At 40.5% G+C, this 21,431-nt stretch overlaps 1 protein-coding gene across 3 annotated transcripts in view; it reads left to right on the top strand.

The window, feature by feature from the left end:
- Nucleotides 1-21,431, top strand: part of SRGAP1 (SLIT-ROBO Rho GTPase activating protein 1) — a 138,535-nt gene that overhangs the window by 52,505 nt on the left and 64,599 nt on the right. For all 3 annotated transcript variants that reach the window (XR_010362067.1, XM_064419370.1, XM_064419371.1), the window contains exons 2-3: nt 14,044-14,239; nt 16,641-16,803. Coding sequence is in view for 2 of the 3 variants with exons in the window: in XM_064419370.1 (XP_064275440.1) it covers nt 14,044-14,239; nt 16,641-16,803 (359 nt within the window). In the remaining variant the exon portion in view is untranslated. The remainder of the gene's footprint in view (nt 1-14,043; nt 14,240-16,640; nt 16,804-21,431) is intronic.

Raw genomic sequence — 21,431 nt, forward strand, 5'->3', positions numbered from 1 at the left:
CGTGTCTGTGTGCTGAGCAGATGGAGTTTGCACTTGTGTGGCAACACAAGGAACAAGGACAGCACTTTTTCTTATTATATCTCACTGACCAAATGCATAGGTCTGAAGGTGCAAATTGGAAGAAGTCTGGTGCTCAGAAAATGCTGACAGTCTTGTCAAGTATTCCCCTGCCAGATGCAGTCTCTGCAAGGCTGCTTATTCTCCTGGATACACTATTGTTACGTCACTGAAAGCTTTTATTTCTTGCCTTAAATTTCCTTTGGCAGCAGTTGTTTAGATCCTTTTGCTTGGAGTTTAAATGATAAAATTTCTGTCTAAATCAAACCGACTAATGACATATTAAAAAAAGAATCAGAATTTCCTTAGTGCAGGAAATTGCAAGGTTTGGAACTTTCGTTTACATCTTAATTACAAGTTTTTTATAAATTAAAAGACTGAAACTTTGCAGAGGAAGGAAGTTTTAAATTAAAATCATTAGGTGTTTTAGAATTGGAATATGTGTATTCTCCTTTGTTAAATCAGAGTGCTTAAGGGCTTTCCTGATTTGTTTTGATTTTTTTTTTTATTTTAAATCACCTCTGCCTTCACAGTGCTTGCATCCTTGCAGGTAAAGATATGCTGTGAAACTATCTTTCCTTTTCCTGCAAAATGTGGGTGGATCTGCAGCGCTGGCAATGGTACTTCCTGCACGAAGTTTTGCCCAAAGTGCTCGGGAGAGGCAGGCTCTCCAGCTTGGTGTTCCCAGCAAAACACCTGAGGGACAGAGGCAGGTCAAGCTGAGTGACACCCTTGATACAGGACGGCACTGAGGAGGTGCTTTGAGAGGAAGGGTCTTTTCCGAAAGTTCTAAGTGTCCTACTCTGAAATGGAACTCTGGTGCAGTTTTATCAGAGTGCCGTTTTTATGTCTAGCCTTAGTGATGATTCAAGAAACAACTAATTATTCAGCAGAGTTAAAATGTTGCAGATGTGCTTCTCACTGAAAGGAGATGAGGTAGGTCTTCAGTTACCATCTAATCACGTTGCTTCCGTCAGACACTACACTAATTCTGGGTGGCTTTTCCGCCCACTCTGAGGAGCTCAAGCAGCTTGTTTGGCTTCAGTGTGAACTGCTTGTAGGTCTGCTGAAAACTTTTTCCAAGGAAGCTGGCTTACAACCAGTTTTTTCTGTTCAGGCTATTGGCTTTTCTGGTCTGAATCTTTCCTTACAGAATGCCATATACCTGTGTGGCTAGAGACCTCTCTCTATGGAAATGAGGAAAAGCTTGCTTGGCTCTTTGGGAGAAGGAGTCTGAGCTCAGCAGCCTGGCTGGGTACCATGTGCAGTGGTCTTCCAGACCAAGGGAGGCTTTTGCCTATTCCTGTACCTAAAGCAATTTTGTAAATAGAGCTCTAGAGGAGAAAAGTAAGTCTAGTTGTAACACCGTGGTAGATTTCTACATTTGCAAATAATTTCCACATGATTGACACAGTTTTGAGCAGGATTGTTTGCTCTCCAAGCAAATTCATTTTGTTTGGAAGTTGGAAGAGGGGGTTCCTGCTGAGGTTAGCTGGATTCATCTGGGTCTTGCAGTTCTATTGAGTCTTCTGACAAGCCTTTCTTCATGCCTGAAGTTCTTTATTTTCTCAATTTTTGACCTCATTGGTTAAAGCCAAGGCTAGTTTGCAATGAAACTGGGTTTTACAGACAGGGGAAGAACCATTACCTGGAACAGTGCATCAGAAAGGCTTAACTTGCAGAATGCTTAAATACTGAGCACTTAGTGTCTTAGCTTTCTGCTCTAGCTAAAGAGTTCTGGTTTTTCTCCTTCAAAGTAGACAGAAGTAAATGTTGCTCAAACCCCTTTCATAGCTGCTATCTTATTCTTGTTGAATATCTTATTCTTGTTCTTCATAATCTGAAAGTTTGTGTAAACAAGTAAAAATACATCTCCAGGTTTTGATGACACACTTTTTTAAAATTTGTAACTTGCCTTTGGACTCCCGTTAATTGGACCTTGCTGTTTGTACTAAGGGTGTGTTTAGAAATACAGTGTGGGGCACCAGGATCATACAGTTTGCAGCCCTGTGCGAAGGTGGAATGAAATTTATAGTAATAGTGTTGTACCTTTCTGAGCAGTATTTCTGAATATACCCACAAACAGGCCATGGCAGCTGTAGAGTGGGCAGTGAGCCACAGGCTGCCGTGGTTTCACCACTGGCGTTTGATGTGTCACTGCAGTCTCGCCTGAGCTTGGCACTGTGTTCAGCACGGAGCAGGTGTGTGGGGAGTTGGATGCTGGAGCTGGGCTATGTGTGACTGTCCTGAGGAGGGTGCATCTAGTTGTGAAATGATTGTTGTTCTGTAGAGAAGCCACAGATGGGGTCTTTTAGATAATGCCCAGCTTGGACATGAGTGATCTACAGTTTTAGACTGAGTCAACTGGGACAACTTGAATTTCATGCAAAGGTAGTCTTCTTTTCTTTGTGATTTTTACATGTCAAGGTTATGACAGATTATCACCAAAGTGACAAAACAGTAGATTAGCACTAAGATGTCTATCCAGGCAGAGAGGACAGGACTGATGCTTCAATAAGCACTGTCACTGTACTCGACAGATGAGGTCCAGAAAGGAGGTTGCAGTGAAAATGCACGTTTTGCAGAAACTGGAAAAAATAAATGCTTTTCAACTGGTTTATCTGTATTTTTGTGTTCTTTAAGGGTTTTTGATAGATTTAAAATGGAACAGGAATAGAATAATTTGAGGCAAAGGACTGCAGGTAACTTGAGGCGAAGGATTGCAGGTAACTTGAAACTGAAGGTCAGCTGGGTTTAAGTTATCCACTATCTGTTGATAAGCTTAGGTAACTCCAGTGGCTTGCTACCATAGTTTTCTTTTCCAGGAACTGACCTGGTTTCTCCTTATCTCTCTACCTGTCTTTGTTCTATAAATATTTCTGATGTGAACTTCAGTAACTTAGGCAGAAGTAGCAATTTGCTTGCCTAGAACACACTGGCATCTGTCTCTGCTCCCCCTGCCCATTCCTGGAGATGCTCTCAAGCCCTTTGGTCACAGCAGCCACTTTCAGGCAAAGGGGACAGATTCTTGTCAGCAGTTTGGCCATTGCAGTCCTGGGTTCATCTGGCCTACTAGGTGTGCACTGCCACAATTTATGACTTTTTGGTCTTTACTTTACCCTTCTGTTCTAATTATTTTCCCAGTGCTCCTGACTGACTCAAACTCATCTTTGGTTTAAAAAAAAAAAGTGGCCCTAAAGTAAACATTTGGAAATATAGCACCGTTGTAAAATCAGTATCTGGAGTATTCAGAGTATTCCAGATTAAGGAAACTTAACAAAGGATAAAGCCTCCTTTGGCAAATTGTCAGAAGTGTGTGAGATTCATATTGCTTGCTGGCATGTCTGGTTTGTCCTTCCCACTACCCTTGCTTTTTCCCCCAGTTGGTATCTGTGTTTATTGCATTTATTATTTCAAAAAAGTTCCCTAGTATTTTGCTAATGGTCAGATGATGATCTTCTTACAGGATGGAGATTTCTCCATTGCACATGTCACATCTTTAATTTCTTCACTAAGTCATGCACAGCCTTCTGTGAATTACCAAACAATGTTTTTTCCCAGAATAAAGAATAACTATTTTCACAGATTACCACTTTGCCATCCAGGTGCTATGGCTGCTGATCTGCTTCTCAGAGCTGGAACTTTATGCTTACAAAACATCAAAATTCAATTTCAGTTTAGCCAGGGAAAGGGCCTAGGAACTACTGCTACTGCCCTGCCCATTGCTGTTCTCCTTTACTCACTCCAGTGCAGCTTTTGCTACCAGAATGTCTATTTCCAAATGGAGATATGCTAAAAACATAGGTAATAATAGGGGTTTTATAGCCCTTTTTTATAAAGGAATTCTGAACTAAGCATGTGAGGCGTTAATCCCTTGGCCATTCGGTGAAGGTGCCCTAAGTGGCACATCTGTTTCCTACAGCTGTTTTTGGTGTCTTTGCTTCCATTCAGCAATCATCAAAGCCCTGCTGGAAACCCTAATCACCCATATATCTGTTGAAGAGAAACATTTGCAGAATACACAAAACAGTGAATTAATGCAGATACTGGGTTCTACAAATGATGAGCTTTAAGTTTTGTTCATTCTGATATTTCCTCTCATTAAAAAAATGGGACTGATATTTTTCTTTTCTTTTTTTTTAAACTTCTGACAGATTGAAGACTGTTTCCAGGGGACCTGGAAATATGCAAATTATTTTAGCCCAGAGTTCATTTACTAGCAGATACTATTCTTCATTTTACTGTTGAGTGAGTAAGCAACAGTTACCTACAGTCCCACAGGATATTTTTTTTCTATTCCCATTTGCAGGAAACTCTGGGGGGGGGGGGGGGGGGCGCCTTTCTTTTCCTGCTACTGTAACAACTGAAGATACATTTAATTAAATGTGGTGCACAATCCAATTTGTTCTTCCCTGTAGCAGAAAGAATCTGCTCTGTGACACTGAAGGATTTGTTTTTTCCCAGCTGCTGTTAGTGGACTTTGAGGCTCTGAGTAATTGGGTTCAAAACCATCCTTTGAGGTAGGCATTTTATTTTCTCACTTAGGTATTACACCTTCTACCAAATCAGAACAGTACATAGACAAATGTATTTGAAGTGTGGCAGAATTTGTATCTAGTCTTGTTAGGTGGCACATAAAAATACCTGTCTGTTACTTCTACTTGTATAATAGATATAATTATATAAACAGCATGGTGATTATCTGATTATCTATTTTACATTTATTAGTACTCCCGCCAACAGAATAATTCCATCATGATTGGGGTTATTCTTTTGTTTAATTAGTAAAAATACAAATTTTCTGTTCAGAGTTTGTTAAACAGAATTATTTTTTTCTCCAAAACATGATGCCCTGTGTTTTACATTCTCTACCGAGTTAAATTCATTATTATTTGCTATGTGAAAATGAGACAAGACACTGAAATTTACTTCTGGATAATATGATAGTCATGCTCAGAAGACCAGTAATCCCTCACCGGGGCTTTGGTTTTGCAGACTTAGACCAAGTCTCTACTAAAAAATGATGCAGATCAAGGTCCATCTGGTCTGACAGACATACTCCTGAGCCAGACTTGCACTTTTACAGTTAAATCTGCCCAAGAAGCATGAAGCAGGGTGATAGAATTTCATTCAAAGTTTGGCTGGGTGGTAGATGCCATCCTTCACTCAGCACTTGGGTGGGTAGTGAGGAGCTCTGATCCACCCCTGCTGCCTTTCTGGTGCAGGGCTGTCCCTGCTCTGTGCTGCTGTGAGCACAGTGCTCGTGGGCAGGGGCTGATGCTCTGCCCACAAGTGTGCCAGCATCCAAAGCAGGCTCTGCAGCTCTGGCATGTTGCCCAAGACAGTTTCTTTCCCCACTTGGTGGGCTGGGGTGCACAGGGCCCTAAGAACTACAGGGATGAACTCAGGTGAGTAATTAGTATGGAATATGTAAAAAAAGTTTTAAAACCGGTGTTGGAGGCATCTCAGTGGTGTAGCTGTTTGTCTCACTTAAGAAGAGGAGCATCATGGATCTGTTGCAGAAAAAAATACATATTCATTTTAGAAGAAAAATACAAAGGTGCTCAATGTATTAAGTTGGGGGGTTGGAGTTAAATGTATCAAAGCTAAATGAGCAATAGTGAAAGTATTTTACTGCATGTTAGGTTGGACTGAAAAGTGATGTGGGTAAAATGCTGGCACGCAGCACAGATTACTGTTTCCTTTTTGTGCTTAACTGCACTGTTACTTCACCTTGGGACTTAAAGAGCTGTCACTGAAAGTCATGGCTGGGTCAAATGCATGCTCTTATTTATGACATGCAGCAGGGTGTGTGTCATCCTAAAAATGTTTTATTGACCTCCTAAAAATGTGCCATACATGGAGAGTCATTTTCACAGGATGTAGGGAGGGAGTTTTCTCTAGTTATTAATTTCTGAGTCTTATCACATTGATAGTTACCAGTGTACAGGAGATGCTGTATCTCATTGATGTGCAGATTTCATGCTTTCTTGCTTATCCTGCTGCTCAGGAGTTCCTGGCCTGCACTTCTACCAGCGTAACTCTCATCTTAAGAGCTATGTCACCTGCCAGAGGTTCAGATTAATTAATTTTTTTGTTAAGAAAAGGCACCTCTCTCAACATCTCATTTCTAGAAGAAGCCTTGAGATGTTTTCACTTGTCAACTCTCCATCCAAGTTATTAAGAAGGAAGGAATTAAGGTTTTTATTGTGACAAATAAGTAGAACTTAACAAAGTGAAATGCTGCTGGTCTGGATGCAATCTGTACTCACATCTGTATGGTCAGGAGGTTTATGCTTCTCTGGAGGTAAAGGATATGTGCCCATACTAAGACTGGAGTCATTTGGGGGTAGTGTTGGTGGATAAGTGATGCAGTGTTTTTTGCAGAGTGGATACTGCTGCACTATTCAGAGGCAGCTCCATCCTTAGCCTTGCAGCAGCTGAAGCAGGAATTCTATCTGATTTCACCCAGTTTACAAGTAAGGAAGCTAATGAAGAGTATTAGGTTTTCATTACTGCTTGGATTGTGACAGTCTGGGTTTTCTTTCCTACCGGACCCCCTGGTTTGTGTGGATTTTTTGTCTCATGGAGTGCTAACGCCAATCAGGCCTCCCAGACATTGTGGAATGTTTCCGAGAAGACCCATGAGTCACTTTTCTGTTCTATTGGCAGATACGTCATTGGTGAGAAGATAAGAAAGATTTGGGCATACTGATTTCTTTTTAAATTTCTCATGTGCCCGAAACTTAAGACTGCAAGGAAGAGATCATGGTATCTTAAAGAAGCATAAAAAAAAGGATGATCGAAGCTCTTAAGAAGCATCAGAAAAATGCTTCCCTTAGTTTTAGCTTGACAGTTTTAACTTGACAGTTTAGATGTTCTAAATGGGTTTTTAGACATCTACTTTATGATCACCGTGTCTGCTTGGCAGACAGTTGCATGGACTCTTTTCTTCCTCTCTCTCTCTCATTCTCTCTGTCTTTCTGCAGAACTGATTTGCTCATCTGGGGGTGGGGCAGCTGCATTTTGGGAGAGTATCTGCTCCCACCACGGGAGATAAGAGCTGGTCACTCTGGGGAAAGACCTTGAATCAGACTGTTGACGCAGAGGAGGCATCTTGCCCTTTGTTCTCTGCTCTTCTGGTTGGCAGTGTTTTGAGATGAGCTGAGCTTTTACTGTTGAGCAAAATGAAGTTCCTTCTCCTCTGAGGGACAGAATTTTTTGTCCTCAGTCCCAGCTCCTGTGACTACAAGGACAGAGTATGCCAGACTCAAGGTTTGGTAGGACATAGTGCCAGCACTTAGTTATGCGTGCGAAGAAGCAGTTGCCACAAAAGCAGTGGCACTCAAAACGCGGTGCAGGCAGACTGCCTGCTTAAATTCATGGTCACTTGGCAGCAGCACTGTGGCAAAAGTGTCCTGCCAAGTCATGAGTTGGCATACTGCCCTCCATTTAGACTCAGACTGTAGGCAGCCAAGTGACCAGCAGCTGTGGCTGTGAATAGCAGGAGGGCGTTAGTCCAAGAACAACAAGAAGAAAAGCTTCTTCTTCTACATCTAGAGATTTTCTTGGCTCTTCCCGACGTGTCTTCTCATTTCAAAAGGATCTGGAAGGTGCCCTAATACAGCTGCCCTTTTTGAATTCTGTCCACTGGGATCCCCCAGTTACAGGTTTCTGCTTAGGCACATGTTGTTGCCCAGTCTGTGATTACAGTAGACAGAAGTGTGTTTGCTTGAATGTATAGAAATTAAATTTGCAGCTTCAAGGAGAGGATTCATTGTTTCTTTGTTCCCTTTGTTTGAGCAGGACAACTGAAGTGATCCATAAAAATATGTTTGCATCCTGCAAATGGCTTCTGCACCAGCTTTCCTCCTAATGGCTGCACGAGGATTGGTTTTTATCTTTAAGGATGCCAAAGTGCTTGAATGAATGCGGTTTACAGTTTTTAAAGAGGTTGACAGATGTCAACAGGGGCTTCAGATTGCTGACTCTTTGTACAGCCCTTCAGATAGCAGAAGTGATTCTCTCTCCCCATCCAATTCTATGCTACAGCCTGAAGACGTGATCTGTCACAGGCAACTTCAAGCACATCCCCCAGAATCCCCAAACAAACAAAAAATCTGAAGTGCTCTGGAAAATAGCACAAAGTCAAACTAAGTTTAATGCTGGGGTGTGCACAGCAGAGGTCATACTTGAAGTGGTGACGTGTATAAAGCTGTATGCTCAATATATTAAGTGAAATTGATGGGGGATCAGGGCAGAACAAAGTCCACAAAAGCCCTGCCTATGGAAGCTCAAAGGCAACGCTGTCTCTGCAGCCACACTTCTTATGTGCTGAACACAGGGAAGTGATCTCCCCTAGTCTGTCATAGAAGGTTAATGTTGTGGTACAGGCTCATGATCTATTTATAGGCATTTCTGCATCAGCCTCCAAGATCTTTACCCCAGCATCTCTCATTAGCTGTCAGTCTGGTGGAATTTCCTGGCTTTTGAAGTGGATTTTCCTGCTTGTGGTCAAAGAAAATGGCAACAAGGACTTGGGAGAGAGTGTGAGCCAGACTCCCTGCTGACCACAGAGCTTCCCTTGCCATTTGTCATAGAAATACTCAAATAGCTTTCTAGCCAAGTCTCTGAGAAATAAAAACTTTACAGCACTAGCGTCTTTAGGCTGTATATCTCAGAGACAAGTATTGGCAGCTGGGTCTGAGCACCCACCATGGATGTGATACCTCTCACTGTCTTTACCTTCTTGTCTGTTGAGAGGAACAATAATGTCCCTGGGAAGTATGGGAGCCCTGATGGCACATGGCGTTAAGGAACACTAGATGTGCACAGGGACACCTCCAGGCCCCTCTCAGTGATTCCTGCTGCAATTTCTCTGCTGGCAGCATCCTCAGTGGGCTGGAGATAAGCACTTTGCTCAAACAAAACCTAAACTGCAGATGTTGACCAGCTGCATGCAGCTGAATCAAAGCTCTACTCATCTTGACAAGCCAAAACCAAGTCCTTACAAAGGCAGAAGTTTGAATGAAACTGAAATAATCGGTCCCCTCATGCAGCACCCCAGCTTCTAGCAGCAGGGGTAGACATGAGCAATTTTTCATGCTAAATAACTAGGGCACAATGAGAGGCATATAAGACTCAAGTGTCTTCAAGGAGGAACTGCAAGATGATTAATGCTGCAATAGCTGCTTAATTACAAATGCATGTTGGTCGCCAGATGATATCTAGGCTGAATTTAAGGTCTGAATCTTTTCCTGTGAAGTATGATCTGGATATCATTGGCATGACAATGAAGGATACGTGTGTTGATAGCTCACTGGGGTAAAAAAAATGACTAAGCGTAATGGTTTAGAAATGCAAAGTCTAAGATACCATGTATAGGTTTTAGTGCATTTGATGAGACATTTTTGAAACATTTAAAATTAGCTGGTTTTGTGAAGGAGACATGGAGAAAAATGGGAGGTGATGCGGCTTTGTCTGGTTACCCAAGAGATAAAACCTGCAAACATAACTCTGTCTTGTGAGAGCCTCTGTACTCTCAGAGTTCTGTTGAGTTACTTGTTTTTGTGATCTTTTGAAGGGTGAGGCCTCAAGACTGTTGGTATGATTATCCAGTAATACCCCTGGATTAATGTCTGCATAGTTTGTGTATGGTAATCATGACTTAAATATAGCTCCTTGCCAGGCGGGTGAGGCAGCGGGTGGGAGGCTTGTGAGCCAAGGGGGGTGACTGGGGAGGCATGTCCTGCTCTGTGGCATTTTCCAGAGCTTTCAGCAAACACCAAAGCCCATGTCAGGGCTGCTCTGCAAGCGCAAAAGTTAAATGGGAGCTAAGAGTGGCAGGCTGCATCAGCTTTTGGAGTGGCTCAGGCAGGAAGCATCTTGAGGCAGGTGTGTTGGTAGCACCATGAAGCATTCTTCAGAGTTACTTTGCTTGAGTGTTGCTAAGAGTGTTTGTGATGGTCTGAAAGGTCTCCAAGGTGTGAAAGGCTAGGCATAGCCTAGTGCAGCATGGCTGGAGCACTGCAGTACTGCAGGGCAGGGATGGGGTGGGGAGTGCAGTAGCAGGGCTGTAGCAGGGCAGCACTGCTGCTCTGCCCATGGGTTAATCTGGTTAACCCCATGTGTTTACAAGCTGTGAGCTACTGAGGTCAGGAGGGGGTTTCCTTTGAGTTTTTGGGGATGTTTGGTGGAGCCTGGTGCTTTGTGTGCGGAAGCAAAGGTGAAGAACTTAGTTCCATGCTGGTGTGTGGCCAGGATTATGATTGTGTCACATTGTAGTGTATCTTCACAGGTTCCTTCATGGGGGACACTGGCCTGTCACTAGTTCCATCTGTGTTCCTCAGGGTAGTACAGGGTATTACAGCAGTGCTACGTAAGTCACTCTTTGTAATAATGTACTGTGTGCAAAGAGTTAGCCTTGATGAGTTATTTCTGATTATGATTTGGGTGATATCAGCAGTTTGGCTTCATCTACTCTGACTTTCAAAGTTAACTTTCAAAGCAACTATAATCTTGTCTCTTTTTACTTTTCATGTTGCACAGATCTAACCACTTGTCAAGGAAATAAAAATTTGTTGAAAGGTTGGAGTTATGTTTTCAAAACTGGCATAAACAAAATCTAATTTTATACTTAATGCAGTAATTCTAGTGGAGAGTGTTTGTGAGGGCATAGCATAAAAATCTTTAGAAATAAAACTTTATTCAGTTTATTGATTTAATTGCCATCTCATTAACTATTTCCTCACTTTGATTGTGTGTCCAGATATTGGACAAAGTGTAGGGTGGATTTATTTTTTTTTCCAGTTGATGTGATCTCAGTCTGTTCAAGCTGCAGTATAAATGGATGGGATTCTTTTTGAGCCTGCCCCTGGCCAGAAAACCAGTGAGCATTGACTCAAAGCTGCCAGGAGAAAGAAGGAGAAGGTGTTAACTCATCCAGTGTTTAAACAGGTCTTTTCCTGGCACAAAATAGCCTGGCAATTTGACATCAGCCACTCAGCAGTGCAGAATAGGACAATATCATTGCCCATTACAACTGGTACCAATTCAACTTTGAATTTAAATGTGCCAGCAAATAAGAGTAAAGACAGGCACCCTTCTCTTACTTGCTGCACCTGTTTCTGTATCTATGGAGTTTGGACTATACTGATTTTATTTCTTTGAATACAGTGCAGCAATTTTCCATGCCACTCTTTCTTGCCCTAGGGAAATCACACATGAAAACTGGCTAAAGAAAATAGCATTGCCTTGGTGCATTTTTCTGTAGCAGTAGGTAATGGGTAGTCTATTATAGTTAATAGTACCTGGACAGTTGTGATTTTGTCACACACAGCTGCTCAGGCTGCCTACCTGTTTTGCCAGTACTTGTTCTGGGGGTTTGTTGTTGTTTTATTGTTGTTTGTTTGTTTGGTTGCTCTTTTTTTTATCCACTGCTCTTGTCAGAAAATGGAAATCACAATATTTTCTGATCTGATTTCTTATTCATTGCCATCTCCTCAGCCTGCCAGTAGGGCATTACACATGTTATTAGTAAAAGTTTAAAAATGGAGGAGTGGAATGACATGAAAGTCTAGAAGGAGAACTGCTGTTGAAGTCGCTTCTGTACTGACTGTGGTCAGCTAGCACGAGTGGGATGTACATCTCCCCTTTTTCTCCTCCAGCAGGAGGCCACAGACTTAGCCTTTTGGAATCAACATGTTCTTTCCCTTTGCTGTGATTCAAATAACCAGAAATTAGAAATCTTCCCTTCATAAAGCTGCAGCCCCCTGAGCCCCTAATTTTACCAGCCTTACTCAGAGCTTGTATATCTCCATCAGCTTTCATAGATCATGCTTCAATTTTGTTCTCTAAAATACAAGTTTGAAGGAAGCCACTATTGTCCACTGAAAATCCAGACAGCATCAAAACGCTAAGGCAGTTTCTCATATTTTATCTGTTGTCTGTTGTTCATTGTTTCTTGCATTTCTATTCATATATTCCTGTTTCTAAAATTTCTCATTCTTGTTGCTATGGTAAAAGCCTGCCTAAAAATGAAGAATTATAGCAGCAAGGTACACTGACCTACAAAATAATCAGAACATAGTTGCTCTGTACAAAACGCTGCTTTCAAAGTAACTGCTAGAAAATCTTGAGTGGAAAAGGGAGACAGCTGAAGTATAGTGACCATGTACATGGATATGGATTTAGTGAAAACTCCAGCTTACAGACAGAATTGCTGCTTCTGACCAGTGGATCTCTACAGCTGGTTCCCCATACACAGGATTTTTCCATGACTGCAATATTAACCATAGTAGACACCTGAAAAAGTGGTCTTGAGTGTCTGTTTCTGTTGTTAACCTTCCAGCTCCAATGTGATTTTCTCCTCTGTGTACATGAATGTCATTGATACAGTGTTGTATTACAGTGGCTCATCCTTGCTGGAGGCATGGTTTCTTTTCCAACAAACTGATTTGAAATGAAGTGAAAACCAAACCATGAATTTTTTGGTTCACCTCCCAGACTATAAAAATGAATGGTCTCATTAATGATTAACACAGCAGCTGGTAGCTCACAGGAGATCTGGAAGAAAATACTGCAGTATCTCCGTCTCCAGCAAATATATTGGTTTAACAGTTTTCTGTGCTCGTACTACCTTATTTCAGTACACACATTTGAATCCCAGCAGAGTGGATCTCTGCCTTCATACCTGCTCTAAGATCAGTAAGGGTGCATTAGATCCTAGTTGCATCAGATAATTTTTTGCAATGTTATTACTGCTTAGTGCTTTACAGTTCCATGTGATGTTAGTATGACTTTTAGAATGCTCTTCTGTTTCAAACTATGCTGTGGGCTTTGAAGATTTCCAGGATCTTTTTGCCCACAGCATGGTTATGTCATTAAGAATCAAGTAAAATTTCACAACAATTTTGCATTTACATGAACATCACTTCTGGGTGTTTTGCTGTTGATAAATCCTTATTATAGCATTAAACTGTGTAATAAATATACACATATATTTTTGTCAGGAAGTGATACTCCTCATTTTACTCCACAGTATTGGAGTGCCTGGGCAGCTGACAAAAGTGAAATGAACTCTAAAGAACCAGAGGGATCTTTTTAGACTAAATGTTCTCAGAATGTATTTAAATGGTTAGCACTCAGGAAACAAAATTGCTAAAAAATTGCCAATCAAAATAAAAGAAAATCAAAAACCTCAGAAATCTCTAAAATACAAACCCTATTACATAGTAATTTTGCACATGGCAAGAAGTGGTGGGATATCTAGATGCTTTTCCTTTTTACTCTAGAAGAGAACTGTGAGCATATATTCTTTTCTAAACTGAGATTCTTCTAAAATTATATTTTTAAATACTAAAAAATATACTATAGTCTCTGGAACCTTGTACAAATTTTTGAATAGTTGTCTCTAAGTATAGGTACATGTTTTCCTCTATATTTGCAGTAAAACATTATTGGATGCATGTGTAGTACACCAGTTCCCTTCCTGGCAGAGATAGGGCAGACATGGGAGCTCACCTGTGCACAGTTACAATGGATAATGCCTCCAGGGTTTATCACAAGGTTGTTTCCATGGTGTACATGAAGATAGAGCACCTGACAGTCAGCAGGCTGATCCTGGCCCAAAGGGTGCTTGTTTATCCAGCCGTTCTTCAGGGCAGCACCACCTTCTGCAAGGAGATCACTCCAATGTTGTGCTAGTGCCAGAGGCCAAAATAGGGATGGGAGAGGAAGGTAGAGACTCACCTGAGCCCCTGTCACAGCTGTTTGTGAGACAGACAGCAGGTGGGAGGATGCTGGGCGTTAAGCGTGTGGTGGCAGAAGTGAGAGCTGCCACTGCTGTGTCCCACCACAGGACCTCAAATCCAGCTCCAGCTGGTGTAGCTGTGAGGATGAAGTACACTGGAGTGTTTGTAACTTTGTTGGTAAGACTCAATTAGTTTGCTCTCACTGACCTCAATGGATATTTGTTTCTCTCATTAGAGATCCGAGCTCAACTCGTTGAGCAGCAGAAATGCCTGGAGCAGCAGACTGAAATGAGAGTGCAGCTTCTTCAGGATCTGCAGGATTTCTTCCGCAAGAAGTCGGAAATAGAGATGGAGTATTCCCGAAACCTGGAAAAACTGGCAGAGAGGTTCATGGCAAAAACAAGGAGTACAAAGGATCATCAGCAGTACAAGTAAGAGAAACCTGCTTGCCCATCGCCCCCATGTTGTACCTGTTGCTGGTTCAAAGGCCTATTTTAAATTTCCACCCCTGCTTAGCAGCATAGCAGTTCTCATTGCAGTTCAAGGTAGATGTGTGCCTAAATACTAGTGTTGATGTGGCTCTATGCAGTTACTCATGTCAGCTTCTGACAAGTAGTTTCAGTTTCTTAAAAGGGAAATTGCACAAATGTTATCCCTAACCTACCATATGGACCCAAAATACAGCCAGTGTCTAGAAGAGATGCAGAGCTCCAAAAGCTTGAAAATCTGTGTGCTCATTTTTAGTGAAGTTGATAGGATTTTGAAGCATCTGCATGAAGGTCAGTCAACATTACAGCAACAACAAAAAAGACAATTTTGGCCAAGAGTGACATTAAGAAATAAAACTCTTGATTTGTAGTTGCATGTGAACTTTGCTGCATCTTCACCTCTCTGATTCCTGTGAATAAAGATGATGGGAACATTATGCATTGTTTACAATTTAATGTGTCCTTTTAATGCCATAGTTTTGTAACATGTACGGTATGTTTTCTGAAATGCTTCATGTGCATCACTTGCTAACATAGTCTCATGTGGTTGTTTTCCTGACTTGAGCTGATTAATGAATGCATGTGTCTGGCCCTGTTATGCTTAGGGATTTAGAAGAGTATCTTGCATTTGTAAAACTAAAAAATAATTTTCCCACTGTTCACTCAGTGCTGTGCTAGAGATACACAGATAAAACTGTTGTTTCAGTTCAAAAGTCTTTTCCAAATACATCTGGCAAAGGAAAGGTTAATCAAATACGGCTTGAACAGTTCAAAGAGCATTAATATATATTTCTTAAAATTTGTTTTAGTGACTCAATGATTCTCTGAAATAACCAACTTGTGCATATGTCATCACTTCACAGAGAGCCCTGGCTTTTGTTCTGCTTTTGGCAAAATCTTTTTTCCTTGTGTGTACAAACATCTTTCCTTGTTCTTGAACATGTTAAATCCAGACTGACAGTTGTTCATGGGTGTTATGACTTGAGTTCTACCTTTGGCTTTGTTCTTGCAGTTCTCTGCTTTGAGAACAGGTTACAGCAAAAGTGGCTTTAGTTGTTGGTCCCCTGAGCTGTTCCCACCATTGCTCCCAGAACAATCAGGAAGGTCTGTTGAATTGGTTTTGGGACATGCAGAAGCAGTGAAGACCAAGTAGTATCCGGCCCTTCAGGAGTGCTCATGTTGTCTGACCTGGCTGGTAAAACCCCTTGCTGTGAAGTAACACTGTCAAGATGTCTATCTGAAACAAATGGAGGAAGTTTTTTTAACTCCTGATTCATAGCAAAGCAAAGCACTGATTAAGAAAATCCTTTTGTCTGTTATCATTCCTTGTTGCTTTGTTTGTGAGGGTGAGATCTAAAAGTAGACAATTAGATGGGAATTATAGGCCATATTTCTAACAATGAGAATAGCTAATTATTAGAAGAGCTTACCAAGAATTGCAGGAGTTTCTCCCTGAATTCATCACCACTTCTGCCTGTTTTATCCTTATGTGCTTTATCCTTTTAACTAAAGGAGAATCCCTATAAAAGAGAAAAAAAAAGCAGCAAGTTTCTGGAGCAGTTAGTTGAAAGGCAAACTTTATACTAAAATGTCAATAAAATCATAAAACAAATTTTATAAATCTTTTGTTGTCTCTGAAATAGTTGCTGAACTACATGTATTTTTATTTTGCCTTGTGTAAAAGAAATGAGAAGTCATCTTTGATTTCACTTTTTGCTACATTAAAGCTGGGAGTGGGCCTGCATTGCAAAAAGTCTGTCATGGGAATTCAGAATGGGATCACTGGAAGAAGTCCAGTCCTGCTCTTTGTCTTGTAATTGACACATCTAGGACTAGCAGTAGCAGTGTATTTATGAATGCTGTGAATTTATGAGCATTGCTCACAGAATATGGATGCTTGAGACATTTTCTTCTACTTCATCAGTTATACAAATCCAATGCAGTGAAACAGCTAAATCTGCAGTTTTGCTTATGAAGAATTTGGGTTGTGCTTCCAGTACTTGTTTATTTCTGATGTCAAAAATTAATTACTGTTACTCTTCTAGGAGTGACCTTTACTGATTTTGAACATTTACATGTAGTCCATCTCTAAGTTTTGTGGCAGGATATTTTATATTTTATACTTTTAGGTGATTTGCAGAGTGTCCCTACCTCATGGGACTTGAATGTGTCTTAAAAGTCATCTGAGGCTTGCCTAACCTGAGTTATCCCAAGAATGGATAGACTGTTCAGAAGTGGCTATTTTTATGTAACATTATGACTGTAAATGTCAGTGAGATGTTTCAGTTAATAACATAACCTTTTCATTTCTATACATTATACGTGTATGTATCTCCTTCCTCAGGAAAGACCAGAACCTCTTGTCACCAGTGAATTGCTGGTACTTACTCCTGAACCAAGTGAGAAGAGAAAGCAAAGACCATGCAACACTGAGTGAGATCTACCTGAACAATGTGATCATGCGATTCATGCAGATAAGTGAAGACTCCACCAGAATGTTCAAGAAGGTAATGCCTCTCCTGCAGCCCTCTATCCAGGCTTATAAGATGCATAAGGGAGGCAAAAGTGTCCTAATAGATAGCATGTGAGGAGAAGATTCAGCATACACAGCATAAAATCTGTTTTAGCATACATATAAATTCTTCATGACTGGTCTCTTGAAGGAGATGCTTAGTGCTGAAATGCCTGCAATCCTGCTGTATATGCTGGTGACCTTAAGAGCTGAATCACAAATATCCAAAAAGCAGGGGAAAAAGCCTGTCCTTCTCTAAAAAGCACTCTTGTCTGCCGATGCAGAAAGGAAACTGTTTTCTCTTATGACTCCCAAAATAGTAACGCTGTATTAATTAATTATTTTAAAAAAGAATTTCATTGTGAATGAAACAGATTGAAGACAAAGCAAGAGTTTGCTTTTTAGTCTCTTCACATAAAGTTGGTAGCATATGCTGCAGTTCTCCTAAAAGTGTTTCCTTTTCTTCCTAATACTTATATGAACATAACACTTTTGAGAATATTTCTATTTGTTCCTTTAATGTTGTCTCTGTACATGTTTGTCCTTGTCCATGACTGTTACGTATTTTCATAACACATGCATGGTGTGTGACTCCCTCATGTACTAAGCAAGCACTCCAGGTAACCTTAGCTCAAGATCTACATAATGTGTTTGCAGTCATTGTTGTTAAAATGTTTCAAAAGAAAAATAAATTATAAATGCATATTTATTATTCACAATGAGATGCTGGTAGACAATCGGCATACAAAAGAGTTCAAGAACAGTAAAGGTTAAAAGATGTAAATCGTGTGATGAAATGATAACCGTGGTACCCAAGTTAATGTTTTCAAAATAGGGAACTGGTTTCACATATACCTGACCAGAATTCCAGATAGCACTGGCGTGGGGAGAGGAATCATTTAGGGAGCACATAGATTGTACTTGGAGGAAATAAAAGTAAAAACTTAAATCAAACTTCCTGGTATGCATTAAAATCTGTAGCAGGGACAGAGTGGAAGTTTATAGTTTCTCAATCAGTAATAGGTGCTTCATATAATATGTCTGATATGTAAAACTGTAATTTACTGACAACTCAATTTAATAAAATGGAAGATAGTTATAGAAATTGATCCACTAATGAGAAAAGTGATTTGAATGGGCTGCAGTACAGTCTATGTGCAGATATCTCAGAGTTGCAAACCAGGAGAATTTTTGTTTTTTAATCTGGAATAAGGTTTCCCTTTGTTTATGTCTCAGAAGTATCTTCTTCAATAGGTGTGCATTATTAGACAAACCTGTTTGCTTTCAGCATAGTTCAGTTTTTTGGCACCTCCTCTCTCAAAAGGAGGAAAATACATGGATATTTTCAGTATGTTAACAGGAGGCATATTGTCCCATCTCCCTGATAAACTTTTCTCTCATGTCCTGCATGTTGTTCCCATGCAGATGCAACATTTCAAATTGTCTCTTTCTAGCATAGGTTCTTGAAGGAGAGCAAGCAGCTGCTCTTGCTTTTATATGCCTAACTTGGATGTTCTAAAAGAGAAAGAAGAGCAGGGAGATAGACATGGTCCTGCCATGCACAACCTGCAGCTGACACTAGTAGAGCCCAGATCCTCAGCAGCTCTTTGCTACCTTTCATCAGGGTTTGCCAGCTGACATCAGCGTGAGAGCGTCGTGTCCAGCAGCTGTTAGCTGAGGTGAAGTGTGGGCAGAGCAAGCTAAGCAAAGGCTGTGTGCAGGGATCTGAGCCAGTCCCATAACATTAGGGCAAGGAAGACATGCAGCACCTCAGTATGGTATAAGTGAGCTTCATGGGCACGTGGGCTGAATGTGGCAGTGCTTGTTCACCAGTATCAATTCAGGGCACCCATTTTTAAGAGGTTTGGTCAGACTCAGTACTTGTTGCAGAAGGTTGGTATTTCCACTGAGCCCCAGTGTGCACAGTACTTGCTGTGGTGCTTGCTGCGCTGGTGATTTATTTGCTGTTAGTTCCCAGGTGCAGAACTGATGAGGAAGCTCTTTCAGCCCAAACCCTTCCATGATCCTGTGATAATTTGTGTGAGATGTGAATGAGCAGTCTAACTTAAGGTACTCACAGAACTGCATAATGGATGTTTACTGGGCAACAAAAAGATCAGATGCAAAACACGCTCTGCTACAATTCTCTTTCAGGAAAGAGGTCACAGGGGCAAAGAGAAGGTGCACTTGGAGTGAGAAAAGTGGCAGTCAACAGTGTCCTCCATCAAAATTATATTTTCCCTGAAGAAAATGGCATTGATTTTGTTGGAGATTTTCTAATCAAATAGCATATTTAAGCAATTGCTGTCAATTTCTATGATTCTGCAGATTACTTTCAAAAAAATAAGTATTTAGAATAAAATAGTGTCAGAGAAAAGTATAATCAGTCTCAATAGGTGTCATATCCCTGTGAAAGCATATGGAATTTGTTCACTGTTCACAGATTTTGGATTAAAGTAGAGATAAACCATGTCCTGCAGATACTTCTACTCTGGAATCTGATCATACTCTCTAATAAATATAAATAACAAGCAGGAATATGAAGATTTAAAAATAGACTAATAAGTGCATGCTTAGTGTCTTACTGCAGTCCATGGTCAAGAGCAGGAAATATCTGTACTTTGTTGGCTCTCCCAGTATGGCACACAAGAGCATGTAATATCTACAGTTCTGTGATTCTATAATTTACAAATACCAGTTAGTCAAGCTTCTCTGTATTCAATGCTTAGATTTTTCAGTTGTAAGATTACAGCTTATTAATCTAATGTGTTACACATCACTACTTTTACCTTGTTTTAGTTCTCCATCAGTCTTGTAGCAGCAAGGTGCTTTACTCCATTTCCAAGTGTGTAGAGTAAGTACATACACCAAGCCCATGATCAGAGCAGATCTTCATTGTGCTGCTCTGAAACCTGTCTTCCTGCTGCAGAAAGGAAAAGTGTCTCAGGGTGGATTGCCCCATTGCCCACAGGCAAGATAAGGAGAAACAATAGCAAAGTTGTAATCACCCTGAACATCTTGGCTCTTTCTATTCCCTCTTTTTTTCTCCCCCTTTCTCCTTCCAAGAGTATGGGACTTCCCATTCTGCTTCTCAATGGTAAACATTACTGACTTTTTCCATCTTGCTGGTGGGTGTGTTGGTTCTCAGGTGAAACTTTTCCATGAAGTGAGTCCAACATTTTCTAGAAGAGTGTGGCTTGAATTTGTATCTTAAGATTTACTCCAGCTTGAATTGTAGTAAAGATCCAGTAATTTCCTCTTTTCTCAGCCGTGCTTTCCACTGGAGTATGGTTTTGTTACCCCTCCTATGTGCAACATCACACAAGCCATAAGTTTGTAGCAGCCCCTTTCTCTACTTGTTCTGTATAAGGTGTGTGCAAAGCCAATGATGATCTGGTAAAATGTAGTGATGAGGATGTCCTCATTCCTTAGGCTTTGTACCTTGTCCTTGGCTCAGTCTCTGTTCTTCATCATTCTGCTTTTCCTTTTGTGTGCTTCTGTCTGGATATTTGGATTGTTGTAGGGAAATTATGCCCATTGACTCTATCTTACGTGGTCTGATGGGACTGGATGTGCTGTATTCAAGTACCTGATTTTTATATGGCTTTGCTGTCTAGTCTGGTCCTTAATGTGTTGATCTTAATTAATTTTGTTCTCCCATGAGCTATTTGTCATTCTTTTTTTTTCCAGGGGTCAGTAACTGGCATCTGTTTAAATGTTCTAAATGCAAGACAAAGATAGGATCTAGTAAAGAGATTTTGTAGCATTTGTTGGAAGACATTATGTCAGGCCTCATACTTTCAGATAGGCACCTAATATCTTCTTTTTAGTGGCTGGCATATAAAAGCAGTAAGATTGCTGTTGATGCTTGCCCTTCATGCTGCACATAAAATTACAAAAATAAAGTAGCGGAGTTCAAACCTTGTATGCTTGCCTGTTTCCTCAGGCAGATGGGGTAGCTGGCCTCATGGGGACAATTAAAGAATAAAGTAATAAGGAGAAATGTCAAGCAGAAGGGAAAAGTATTATGCAGAATATTTCATGCAGTGATTCTGGTTACCCCAGCAGTAATAATCAACTGTATAAACACATACTCACTAAATCCTTAAGCAGATTTGTATATTTATAATTTATAAACATGTATTTTCCTTGGACAGAAATCTACATAAGCCAAGATGAACATATCTTCCAATGTTTACAGTAAAAGATGCTGTAGATACCAAGCACAATAAATATTTTAGTTCCTTAATCTGGCTATTAACAAGAAATATGACCACCTACCGAATCTGTTTGGTGTTATACAGATTGTGGCATATAAATTTTTTGCATCATTTTCTTAAACATTTAAATGTTTAAAAGGATAGCAAAGCTGTTTGTTGCTATAGACTGGCAAATCTGGGACAAAATTTTACTGAGTTGGCTATGTTAGTGTCACGCAGCTCATGAAACTCCCATAAAGGAAGGGTTTGCACTTCACTTCCCATAGGGACCAGCAGCAAACTTATTTAAATGCAATAGGCACAGAATATTTTCCTTAAATGATGTTAATTGAGTAGTGTTGTGTAGGCTAAATACAGACACCAAAGAGTTCCAGGAAGAACTGGACCGACCCTTAAATTTCAG

Source organism: Passer domesticus, chromosome 5, assembly GCF_036417665.1.
Source record: "Passer domesticus isolate bPasDom1 chromosome 5, bPasDom1.hap1, whole genome shotgun sequence".
In the NCBI taxonomy this organism is placed as follows: Eukaryota; Metazoa; Chordata; class Aves; order Passeriformes; family Passeridae; genus Passer; species Passer domesticus.